The sequence below is a fragment of the Vicia villosa genome, linkage group LG6, assembly GCF_029867415.1.
Source record: "Vicia villosa cultivar HV-30 ecotype Madison, WI linkage group LG6, Vvil1.0, whole genome shotgun sequence".
In the NCBI taxonomy this organism is placed as follows: Eukaryota; Viridiplantae; Streptophyta; class Magnoliopsida; order Fabales; family Fabaceae; genus Vicia; species Vicia villosa.
The window spans coordinates 64,166,512-64,178,843 of record NC_081185.1 but is presented as its reverse complement, the minus strand read 5'-3'; the positions used below and the strand labels follow the sequence as shown (position 1 = coordinate 64,178,843).

The 12,332-nt window shown below is 37.1% G+C and overlaps 1 protein-coding gene across 1 annotated transcript; it reads left to right on the top strand.

The window, feature by feature from the left end:
- The first annotated feature begins 2,984 nt into the window (after window positions 1-2,984).
- On the top strand, window positions 2,985-3,743 carry LOC131613775 (uncharacterized). The gene has a single exon (XM_058885417.1). The coding sequence runs from the start codon at window positions 2,985-2,987 to the stop codon at window positions 3,741-3,743; it is 759 nt and encodes a 252-aa protein (XP_058741400.1).
- Window positions 3,744-12,332: the final 8,589 nt, after the last annotated feature.

The following is a 12,332-nucleotide window of genomic DNA, read 5'->3' as shown; positions in this document are numbered from 1 at the left end:
TGTCACATGCTTCTTAGTGTGTGTAATGTGAAAACTTTGTGCATGTGAAGTGTGCCTAATATCATGTGAGTGGCCATACTTGAACTGATCATACAATGGCTTGTATGTGATTTTCATCTCATCAACAGGTTCAAGTTTGTATGGGGTTTCACCCTCATAACCAATGCCAACTCTTTTGTTTCCAGATACGGCATATATCATAGAAGCTAGCTGACTTCTGCCAATACTTCTAGATAAGAACTTCCTGAAACTTAAATCATATTCTTTCAGAATATGGTTTAGACTGGGAGTGGATTTTTCTGAATCAGAAGGAGATCCAACATTATTGGATAATTTTAAAAGTTTTTCTTTTAATTCAGAATTCTCCAACTCAAGCTTCTTTGTTTCAAATTCAAATTGCTTTTTCAGCTTTTTGTATTTGAGACTAATTTGAGACTTGAGTTCCAGAAGTTCAGTTAGACCGGAAACTAACTCATCTCTAGTAAGTTCAGAAAATACCTCTTCAGAATCTGATTCTGATGTAGATTCTGATCCGTCATCTTCTGTCGCCATCAGCGCACAGTTGGCCTGCTCATCTTCTGAATCATCTTCTGACTCATCCCAGGTTGCCATAAGACCTTTCTTCTTATGAAACTTTTTCTTGGGACTTTCCTTCTGAAGATTTGGACATTCATTCTTGTAGTGTCCAGGCTCATTGCATTCATAGCACATGACCTTCTTCTTGTCAAATCTTCTTTCATCAGAAGATTCTCCACGTTCAAACTTCCTTGAACTTCTGAAGCCTCTGAACTTCCTTTGCTTGGTCTTCCAGAGTTGATTTAGCCTTCTGGAAATCATGGACAGTTCATCTTCTTCTTCAGATTCTGATTCTTCAGGATCTTCTTCTCTAGCCTGAAAAGCGTTAGTGCATTTCTTGATATTAGATTTTAATGCAATAGACTTACCTTTCTTTTGAGGCTCATTTGCATCCAGCTCAATCTCATGGCTTCTCAAGGCACTGATAAGCTCTTCCAGAGAAACTTCATTCAGATTCTTTGCAATCTTGAATGCAGTCACCATAGGACCCCATCTTCTGGGTAAGCTTCTGATGATCTTCTTTACATGATCAGCCTTGGTGTATCCTTTGTCAAGAACTCTCAATCCAGCAGTCAGAGTTTGAAATCTTGAAAACATCTTTTCAATGTCTTCATCATCCTCCATCTTGAAGGCTTCATACTTCTGGATTAAAGCTAGAGCTTTTGTCTCCTTGACTTGAGCATTTCCTTCATGAGTCATTTTCAAGGACTCATATATGTCATAGGCCGTTTCCCTGTTAGATATCTTCTCATACTCAGCATGAGAGATAGCATTCAGCAAAACAGTTCTACATTTATGATGATTCCTGAAAAGCTTCTTCTGATCATCATTCATTTCTTGCCTTGACAGCTTCACGCCTCTGGCATTTACTGGATGTTTGTAACCATCCATCAGAAGATCCCATAGATCACCATCTAGACCCAGAAAGTAACTTTCCAGTTTATCTTTCCAGTATTCAAAGTTTTCACCATCAAATACCGGCGGTCTAGTATAACCATTGTTACCGTTGTATTGCTCAGCAGAGCCAGATGTAGATGTAGTCTTTTCACTTTCATCAACCATCTTTTAAATGAAGCGTTTTTCTCTTCCTGAATCTTTTCTAAACACGGTTAAGTGCTTGCACCTTAGAACCGGCGCTCTGATGCCAATTGAAGGATAGAAAAACACTTAGAAAGGGGGGGATTGAATAAGTGTGACTTTAAATCTTGGACGGTAAAAATAAATTGCACAAATATTTTTATCCTGGTTCGCTGTTAACGAAGCTACTCCAGTCCACCCCCGCAGAGATGATTTACCTCAACTGAGGATTTAATCCACTAATCGCACGGATTACAATGGTTTTCCACTTAGTCCGCAACTAAGTCTTCCAGAGTCTTCTGATCACAACTTGATCACTCCAGGAACAACTGCTTAGTTCACTCCTAAGACTTTTCTAGAGTCTACTGATCAACACGATCACTCTAGGCTTAGTTCACTCCTAAGACTTTCTGCTCAGCCAACTGCCAAGACTTCCTAGAGTATACTGATCACACGATCACTCTAGTTCCTTACAACTTAATGTAATCTATTCAAGAGTTTACAAATGCTTCTTAAAAGCGATAATCACAACTGTGATATTTCTCTTAATCGTTTAAGCTTAATCTCACTAAAATATTACAACAGCAATGTAGTGAGCTTTGATGAAGATGAAGATTCTGAGTTTTGATTTGAACAGCGTTTCAGCAAGTTTGATATAAGTTGTTTTGGTGCAGAATCGTTAACCTTGCTTCTCATCAGAACTTCATATTTATAGGCGTTGAGAAGATGACCGTTGAATGCATTTAATGCTTTGCGTGTTCCGTACAGCATCGCATTTAATGTTATACGCTTTTGTCAACTACCTCGAGCCTTGTTCACGCTGTGTCTACTGACGTAGCCTTTAGTAGCTTTAACGTTCCTTTTGTCAGTCAGCGTAGTCTGCCACGTGTACTTCCTTCTGATCTGATGTTTGTGAATACGACGTTTGAATATCATCAGAGTCAAACAGCTTGGTGCATAGCATCTTCTGATCTTCTGACCTTGAAGTGCTTCTGAGCGTGATACCATCTTCTGATCTTCAGTGCTTCTGATCTCATGTTCTTCTGATGCTTCCATAGACCCATGTTCTGATTCTGCTTCGACCATCTTCTGATGTCTTGCCAGACCATGTTCTGATGTTGCATGCTGAACCATTTGAGACACAACTTCTGAGCGCTGAATTATGCGTACTCTTTATATATTTCCTGAAAGGGAAATTGCATTGGATTAGAGTACCATATTATCTTAAGCAAAATTCATATTATTGTTATCATCAAAACTAAGATAATTGATAAGAACAAATCTTGTTCTAACAGGGGTCGGCGGATGTTTTTATTATTCAAGAAACGAAGATGATCTCGGTATCGGATGCTTTGGCTAGGAGTTTTTGGAGGTTAGAAGACATTGGTTTTTCCTTCTCAAGCTCTAATGATTTGTCGGGTGGTTTACTTATTCTTTGGAAAGATAGTAGTGTGAAGGTTCTTTGTAGCTTTCATGGTGTGGGTTTTTTGGGAATTAAATTAATGTGGCATGAATCGGTTTATTATTTGTTTAATGTTTATTCTCCTTGTTCTTTGAGTGCTAAGAGAGTCCTTTGGCGGGAGCTTTTGAGGCTAAAGAATAAATATGTGGACGGAGAATGGTTGATAGAAGGGGATTTCAATGCGGTAAAAAATAGAGAGGAAAGATTTGGGAGGTCCATGGTGGGTAGCAATTCCGAATGGAGGGAGTTCTCTTCTTTTATAGTTGATAGCGGCCTCGTGGATGTGCCTTCTAAAGGAAAGAAGTTCTCTTGGTTTAGTGGAGATGGCAAATCTAAGAGTAGAATTAATAGATTTTTGGTGGCGGATAATATTATTAGAGATTGGGGTGTGGTGGGTCAATTTATTGGTATGAGAGACATATCGGATCATTGCCCTCTTTGGTTGGTGATAGATCGTGCTAATTGGGGTCCGAAAACTTTTTGTTGCAATAAGGAGTGGTTCTCGAATAAGGAGTTTCTTCCTTTTGTGGAGAAGGAGTGGAAAGAAATTAAAGTGGAGGGGTGGGGGGATTTCATTCTTAAGGAGAAACTTCGGATTCTTAAAGGAAGACTTCATTGGTGGAATTAAATGGTCTTTGGTAAGATAGACTTGGATATTGAAGAGGAGGTTAGGATAATGAATGAGGGGTCGGATGAAGTTGAAGTAGTGGAGAATATTGATGCGGTTAATATCAAGAAGGCTAGTAGTTCGTTTTGGTTGAATTTAAAGATTAAGGAAAATATGCTTATTCAAAAATCTAGGTTAAGGTGGCTTAACGAAGGTGATTCCAATAGTAGGTATTTCCATAGTGTTATGAAAGAGAGGAGGAGGAGGAATCATATTGGGCCTATCATTTATAGTAGTGGCTTGTTGGAATCAGTGGAAGAGGTGAGGGAAGAAGTTCGTAAATTCTTTCAAGTAAAGTTTTTCAAACCGGAAGTGTCGAGGCCGGTGTTGGATGGGATTGTTTTCAAGGGTTTGGGCTCGGTGGAGAGAGGTTTTCTCGAGGAGCCTTTCTCGGAGGAGGAGACTCGAGAGGCGGTTTGGAGTTGTGATGGTTCGAAGAGTCCGGGTCCGTTTTTCTTAAAAGAAGATTTGGTGAAGTGCTTTGAGGATTTATTTAGAGGGGCTCATCTTTCCAAATCCATTATTTCTTCTTTTTTGACTTTGGTCCCTAAAGTTTCTAATCCTTTAGGATTGGAGGACTATAGGCCAATTTGTTTAGTTGGGTGTATTTACAAAGCTTTGTCTAAACTTTTGGCTTGTAGGTTGAAGAAGGTGTTAGGTCCAATTATCTCTAATTGTCAAAGTGCTTTTGTTCCGGGTAGGCAACTTCTTGACGGTGTTTTGGTGGCTAATGAAGTGGTGGATTTCGCTCAAAAGGAAGGTAAACATTGTCTTCTTTTTAAAGTTGACTTCGAAAAGGCTTATGATAAAGTAAACTGGAATTTTCTTAGATATATGCTTAGAAGGATGGGGTTTGGTTCTCTTTGGTTGCGGTGGATGGAGGCTTTAGTTTTCACAAGTGATATGTCGGTGTTGGTAAATGGTAGTCCTACTAAGGAGTTTGTGGTGGAGAGGGGTTTAAGACAAGGAGATCCTCTCTCTTCTTTTATTTTTGTGATTGTAGCGGAAGGCCTTAAGGGGTTAGTTAATAAAGCGGTGGAAAATGGTGATTTTATGTGTTTTAATATTAACGGGAAGTGTAATATCGATATCCTTCAATTTGCGGATGATACTTTGTTGGTAGGTGATGGAAGTTGGAATCATACTCGGGCTATTAAAGCGGTGTTAAGGGGTTTTGAACTTGTTTCGGGTCTTGGAATAAACTATCTCAAAAACAAAATTATTGGTTTTAATGTAAATCTTAACTTCTTGGAAGTTGCTTCTTCTTTTCTTTCTTGTAGGGTGGAGGACAAAGACTTCTTTTTTCTTGGTATTCCTATAGGATCTAATCCTAGGAGGATTACTACGTGGAGTAGCCTTGTGCCTAAAATAAAGAAAAGATTATCTTCTTGGAAGGAGAGGTGGCTTAGTTTTGGAGGTAGGATTACTCTTCTCAAATCCGTTCTAAGTAGCTTAGCGATATTTGCTTTATCTTTTTACAAAGCTCCGGTCAAAATTATTAAGGAAATTACTAGGATTTAAAGTAACTTTCTTTGGGGTGGAGCGAAGGAGATTAGAAAGATCCATTGGGTGAGTTGGAAGGTTCTATGCCTTCCGATAGAAAAAGGGGGTCTTGGATTAAGAAGGATGGGGGAGTTTAATTTGGCGCTCCTTAATAAGTGGCGGTGGAGGATTTTATCGGAAGAAAATGCTTTGTGGTATCTTACTTTGAAGGCTCGGTATGGAGACATTAATCTTATAGCCTTTCACGGGGAAAAAGGAGGCAATTTTAAGTATTCTAAATCGTTTCGGTGGAAGGATATCATCTCTTTAATTCAAGAGGACTCAAAAGATGTTTTTGCTAACAAAGCTTCTTTTAATATTGGTAATGGGTATGCAACTTCTTTTTGGTCCGCCTCTTGGTTGCCTTGCGGTAGATTGAGGGACGTTTATCCTCATCTCTTCTCCTTGTCTCTTTTGAAGAATGCTTCGGTAGGAAGTATGGGTGGGTGGTTTTCGGGTGTGTGGGAATGGGGAGATTTTGGTATTCCTAATATCAATTCTAGCTTTTCTTTAGATGATATATCTTCTCTTCGGAATCTTCTTCAAGTGGTTTCTCCTAATGTGGAAGAAAAAGATAAAGTTATTTGGAAGGAGGGGGAGGGGCAAGTTTTTTCGGTGAAAGATTGTTATCTTTTTCTTAGTTTACCGTATATTCCTCTTGGACCGGATAACGTTAATGACAAGGCTTTAGTTGAAATTTGGAAGATGTTAGTCCCTCACAACATTAAAGCTTTTGGGTGGAGATATTTTATTGAGAGGCTTCCTACTAGAGACTTGCTTTCTCATCGTGGTATCTTTAATAGTAATTCCGATGTTTCTTGTGTTTTTTGTAGTTCTTCTCCGGAATCTTCGTCCCACTCTTTGTTGTTTTGTCATGTTACCGGTTTAATTTGGAAGGAAGTAGCGGATTAGATTGAGTTTGTGGATTATAAAGGAGGTAGCTTCTTGGAGAGTTTTGTTAAGTGGTGTTCTTTTTGTAAAAGTAAGGGAGTTAGAAAAGGTAAAGAAGGAAGCATTTGGTTGGCTATTGTTTGGAGCTTGTGGATTCTTAGGAATGACATTATTTTTAAAGAGGAAGGTTGGGATATTATGGAAGTGGTTGGTAACATTAAACACATGGTTTGGAGGTGGTCACTTATAGGAAATATTACACATACCAATTGTAACTTTTATAAGTTTTGTAAAAATCATTTGTTTTATATCTCTTAGGTTTCACTTGGTGTGTAATTTTTCCCCTTCCGATTTGTTTTATCGGATCTCTTTTGTAACCGAGTTTGAGAATTTCTATTCTCTTTTTCAATGAAACTTGCTTACAAAAAAAACATAACACAGTATAGCAATTTCTAAAAAGGAGTAAGACAAAGACTCAGAAACTCAAAATGAGTTTTGGCCTCGTTATGTATTAGATATATTACTTTTATTTTATGTTATTGCTTGCACAAGAAAAGATCAAGGTTATTATATAATCATTGTGAAACTTCATGAAATTCTTATTATCAATACTCAAATTAAATAGGGTTAAATACATTTTTAGTCCATATAAATATCCGATCTGCATTTTTAGTCACTATAACATTTTCCTTCAATGAATGGTCCTTCTAAAATTTTTATGCATACAATTTCGGTCCATACTATTTTCTAAAATTTTAAAAAGTGTTTAATTACCCTTTAATTTTTAAATTTTTGGATAATTTTTTTTATATATGTTTAGAATACTCTAAAATATTTATTTATCAAATTTTAGAATTTTTTAAAACGAGAAGAATTAAATTTGAATTTTTCAAATTTCAAAAAATAATGATAAAAGTAATAAAAATCTCAACTTAAAAAATTAAATTTTGAGTTTTTTTTTTCAGGAACTTTTTAAAACATGATGAACTTGTCTGCAAAATAATCATTGTAAAATATACATTGCTTTGACAGCAGAGACTGAAATTACATGCATAAAATTTTTAAAAGAATCATTCGTTGAAGGAAAATTTTATAAAAATTAAAAATGCAGGGTCACACATTTATAGAGACCAATAACGTATTTAACCCAATTAAGTAAGCCATACTTTATATCAACATTGATGTAAATAACTTCAGATTATAAACTACACCTAAAATCAATTTCCTAAAAGAAAAAATCACTTATTTTTCTTGAGTTGTTTAACTTTAGTATTGGGTTGGTCTCTATATTTTCGTTTCCTGGTTAAAGAAAAATCATCAAACTTATGAACAATTTTTGTAACAATTTTTGTAAATCTTCATCAGCTATTCGAAGAAACTGGTTGTTCAAAACCCTAAAAAAATATCAATTCAATTTTCAAATTCAAACACAAAATTAAGTTAAATTCAAAATCATAAAACTAAACATTTAGAATTCTCATAAACCGCCCCGACCTCCCAAACCCAACCCCCACCGTCGAACCGCCAAATCCCCAAACTCCCTCGAACCAAACCAAAACCAACCGGCTCATCATCGTTTCATGAATGGGCCGACGATAAACTCACCACCAAACCCGGTTCGTCTGAACTGGACAAATCCAAGAGAAAATACTACGACAAACAGAGGAATATAACATACGGGTCCGATTCTGATGACGATAATCGGAGAAAAAATCAAGAATAGTTTGTGGAGAAGATACCGGAATTTGTGGAGCTAAGAGCTCTATATAAGAGCGAAGAGGAATTGTATTTTTATGACACGTTTGTGTATCCGTGGGAGAAAGATAAACATTATAAAATGCAAATACAAACCTGTTGAGATTGGTTTGGGTTTTTGCAGCAGCGTTCCAACAATGATAGATACTAAGGTGGCGGCGGTGTTAAGATGGAAATTGATACCAAGGCAGCGGCGACAGTGTTAAGGAGTTTGCATTTCTGATTTACAACTGCTAACTGATTTGACCCTCCTTGTTCTCTTCGATAAGTTTTTTTATATAATAGTTTCATGTGATAACAAGTTGATATAGATTTGTTTAAATTTTAAATTTTTTATAGTTTAATTTTTTTTTAAAGTTAGGGTTGAGGCATTGAAGAAACACTTATCATTAAGATTTTTTGTCAGAAGAATTGGAGATGGTGAAGAAACAAAAGAGAAAAGGGTCGTAGTGATTGTATTAAAGACAGAAAATGCATTTTTTTTTTTGGTGTTAAGACAGAAAATGCATTTTGTTAAGAAAGAAAAAACGATAATGGTGTAAATGTAATTCAATGTGGTACTACCCATTCAAATTATATATCTATTCTTAATCCATCGGCTCTTACTTTATGTCTATAATGGTCTTACTGGTGAGGGATTTACTTACACCCTCACCATAGAAATCATTGTGTCGTATATTTTACTTTAATTTGTTTCTTTTTTATTTTTAATATTAAGAAGACTTTACTTCTTTTCTTTTTTACTTTGAGTCTAGATTTCAGTTATTTTACATGATCTTTTTTTTTTTTAAACCAAAAGAAATTCAATAAAAACACAAAAAAAAGGAATTACAAGATCACAAGGGGATCATACCAAAACTCATTAACGAAGAAGTCTAACCCTAAGGGGTACCCTCCTTGTCAAGCAAGAAGTCCCTAACATTGTTATTAATAACATGAGGAAACCAAGAAAAAACTCTAGATCTAAGGCCTAAACTAGCCAAGAAATCTGCACAAAAATTGCCTTCTCTGTAAATATGGGAGATCATGAAATCAATAGTAATCGTGTAAGATAGACATCTAAGCCAACGAGACTTTTTATTCCAAGGCACAAGGTTAGTGTTAGAAAAAACATTAATTACAAGCATACAATCAGATTCCAACCAAAGTTTATTCCAACCAAAGTTTATAGCCAACATAACAACGCAAAATTCCACAAACTCCGCACTTCCTTCACCTAAGAAATCACATAAGCTTCCATGGTGATCACCTTTGTGATCTCTAAAAATACCCCCATAATAGCTAATCAAAGGGGAGCCCGTAGCTAACCCATCCACATTGCCTTTTATCCATCCCACCGGCGAAGGCGACCAAAGGACATCCATCAAACGAATAGAATGCGAAGGATTAATATTAGTATCAAACCTTTTTAAGAAGGAGAAGTTACTCATGGAGGAGGAGGAAGCTTTTTTTGTGTTATTTCCTACCATCTTAAAAACTGCACTAATATGAGTAAAGCAAGTTTTCCAATGTAAGGATTTGTCTTCAAACCTGCACAAGTTCCGAGCCTTCCATGTGAATACAAGATTACACTCAAAGAGGTTTTTGATTTATGGCAAACTCAAATGAGCATTCAAACAACAAGGAGGAATCAGAAAAGCAAAGCATTTGATCACTCATGAAAGCACAAGGTGATCCACTATACATATAAGTCGACTTAACACAAGCGGGACATGAAAAATGCAGAAAATCAGCAGTTAGGTCGACCTACTGTCAACCTAGGTCGACCTAAAATGAAGGAAAATCCATATACCTCTGCTAGGTCGACTCACAGACCATTTAGGTCGACTCAAAATGAAGAAATCTTCACATCAGTCTGCTAGGTCGACCTACATGGCAACTAGGTCGACCTAATCTGTGAAAATGTCCCCAGAATGCATCAGAAGAGGATTCTGGTCGACCTACTCCTTCAACAGGTCGACCTAACTGAGAGAAAAATTCTGCAAGCTCTGTTAGGTCGACCTAAGCACTACAAGTGGTCGACCTAACTGATCAAGAAAGTTCAAAAATCAGTTTTTCTTGGTTCTAACTGTTATGCAATCATATATATTGTGCAAGGGTAATTATTCAAGCAACACCAACGACTGAAAGATACACAAACGCTTCTCATCTTCGTTCTTCATCATCTCCAACACAATTACACATAATCATTCTTGCGTTGCGGGTTAGTGATGAGTTCGATAACGTCCATGGAACGGAATTGAAGATTCCTAGTGGGTGAAGGTTTGTGGGGTTTGTTGGTGAATAAAATCTGCGGGTTTTGTCCTCCACGACGGGTGGTTCTTGGGGGTTTTTATCAAGAGGCGTTCATTGAGGATTCGGCTGAGTGTAACGATTGAGGAACGGGGAGTTCAAGGAATCAAGACACTGCAGAAGGGAATCAAAGTGAAGCTCTTGGATAACCTTGATCTGGCTCAAGATTAAGGGGGAAGAAGATTCAAAGGATCGACATAATTGGTTTATCGTTTATCGCTTTGTTATCTTCTTTGTATATACTACTTTCAACATTAATGAAAGATTACCCAATTTCAATTTGGAATTGGGGGCAGACGTAGTCGTAGCGAGGACGATCGACGAACTGCCTAAACAAATATCGTGTTCTTGTCGCTTTTACTTTCTCTTTTACTTTCTGTTCATAATTGGTTATAAGTGCAAAATTGATCAACAATTCAAGTGTTAAAATTGTGAATTAAAATTCTGCACAAACATCACAATTCACCACAACTTGAATCACTATCAATTTGAACCTATCACCAAGTGTTTGTGTTTTTGCTTAATCCAATCTTACTGCATTGCAAATCAAAGTTGTCAATCTAGAAGTTAATTGGATTTCAGTTGTTAAACGTATTGGTTAGCTATCATATTACTTCACCATCAATTCCACTTACTATTTGGTTTTGAAACACATACGACCTTTGCAATAGCGGTCCAGAATAGACGCAAGTCGATTTAGAACCGCTTTCGCTCAAGTCTGTAGAAAAATCTGTAAAAACTTAGTGAGATCTATTCACCCCCCCTCTAGATCTATAGGCCAGCGTCTAACAAGTGGCATCAAGAGCTCTGGTTTATTCCGTGCTACGTGAAACACTTATTGGAAAGATGGCTTCTGGACCTAAAGGGGCTCATAATAGAGCTCCAGTTTTCAACGGAGAAAACTACGGCTATTGGAAGGATTGTATGTGTGTCCATATCAATGCAATTGATAGGAACATCTGGACAGCTATTGTCAATGGTCCATTTCAGATCACTATGACAAATGCAGCTGGTGCAGTAGTTCCAAAACCAGAAGATACTTGGAATGCTGAAGATGAAAAGAAATATGCATACGATTGGAAAGCGAGAAACATTCTAATCTCAGCTCTAGGAGTTGATGAATACTATCGCGTTTCCCATTGTAGATCAGCTAAAGCTATGTGGGACACATTGCAAGTTGCCCACGAGGGAACGGATGATGTCAAACTAGCTAGGATCAATACGTTAACTCAAGAGTTCGAACTTTTCCACATGGAAGATGGTGAAACCATCGAAAGCATGCAGAAAAGATTCGTTCACCTGAAAAATCGATTAAATTCTCTTGATAGACCTGTTTCCAATGCAGTTGCTACTAACAAAATCTTAAGGTGTTTGAACAGGGAATGGCAGCCCAAAGTTACAGCAATTAAGGAAGCAAATGATCTCAACACTTTAGACATTACCACTCTTTTTGGTAAACTAGAGGAACATGAACAGCATCTTAAATGCCTTGACATGCATGAGAAGAGGACAAAGAAAGAAAAGAACATGGAGAAAGAGGTAGAGAAGAAGTCAATAGCTCTAAAAGCTTCGAGCTCCAAGACCTCAAAACGAGAGCCAAAGGATAGTGACACAAGTGATGACGAAGACTCCGATGATGAGGAAATGGGACTGTTTGTGCGAAGATACAACAAATATCTAAAGAAAAATGGAGCAAAACATTCCGACAAAGGATTGATCAACTATAGAAAGCAATCAAACATGTTCAAACCAGATGACGACAACAAAGGAAAGATCAAAGGTCTTTGCTTCAATTGTGGGAAAGCCGGTCACTACAAACCGGATTGTCCATACCTTAAGAAAGAAAAGGAGAAGAACCAAAGCAAAGGTCATAACAAATCTAAAAGAGCTTACATAGCATGGGAAAGTGATTCATCTAGTGAAAGCTCGTCAAGCGATGAAGAAGAATCAGCAAACCTATGTTTCATGGCTCATCAAAACAAGAAAAAGAAAGCTGTAAGTCATCTTAAACCTGAACTCGTAGATAAGGTATCTCATTCTCAACTAAAACTTGCTTTTGAAGAATTACAT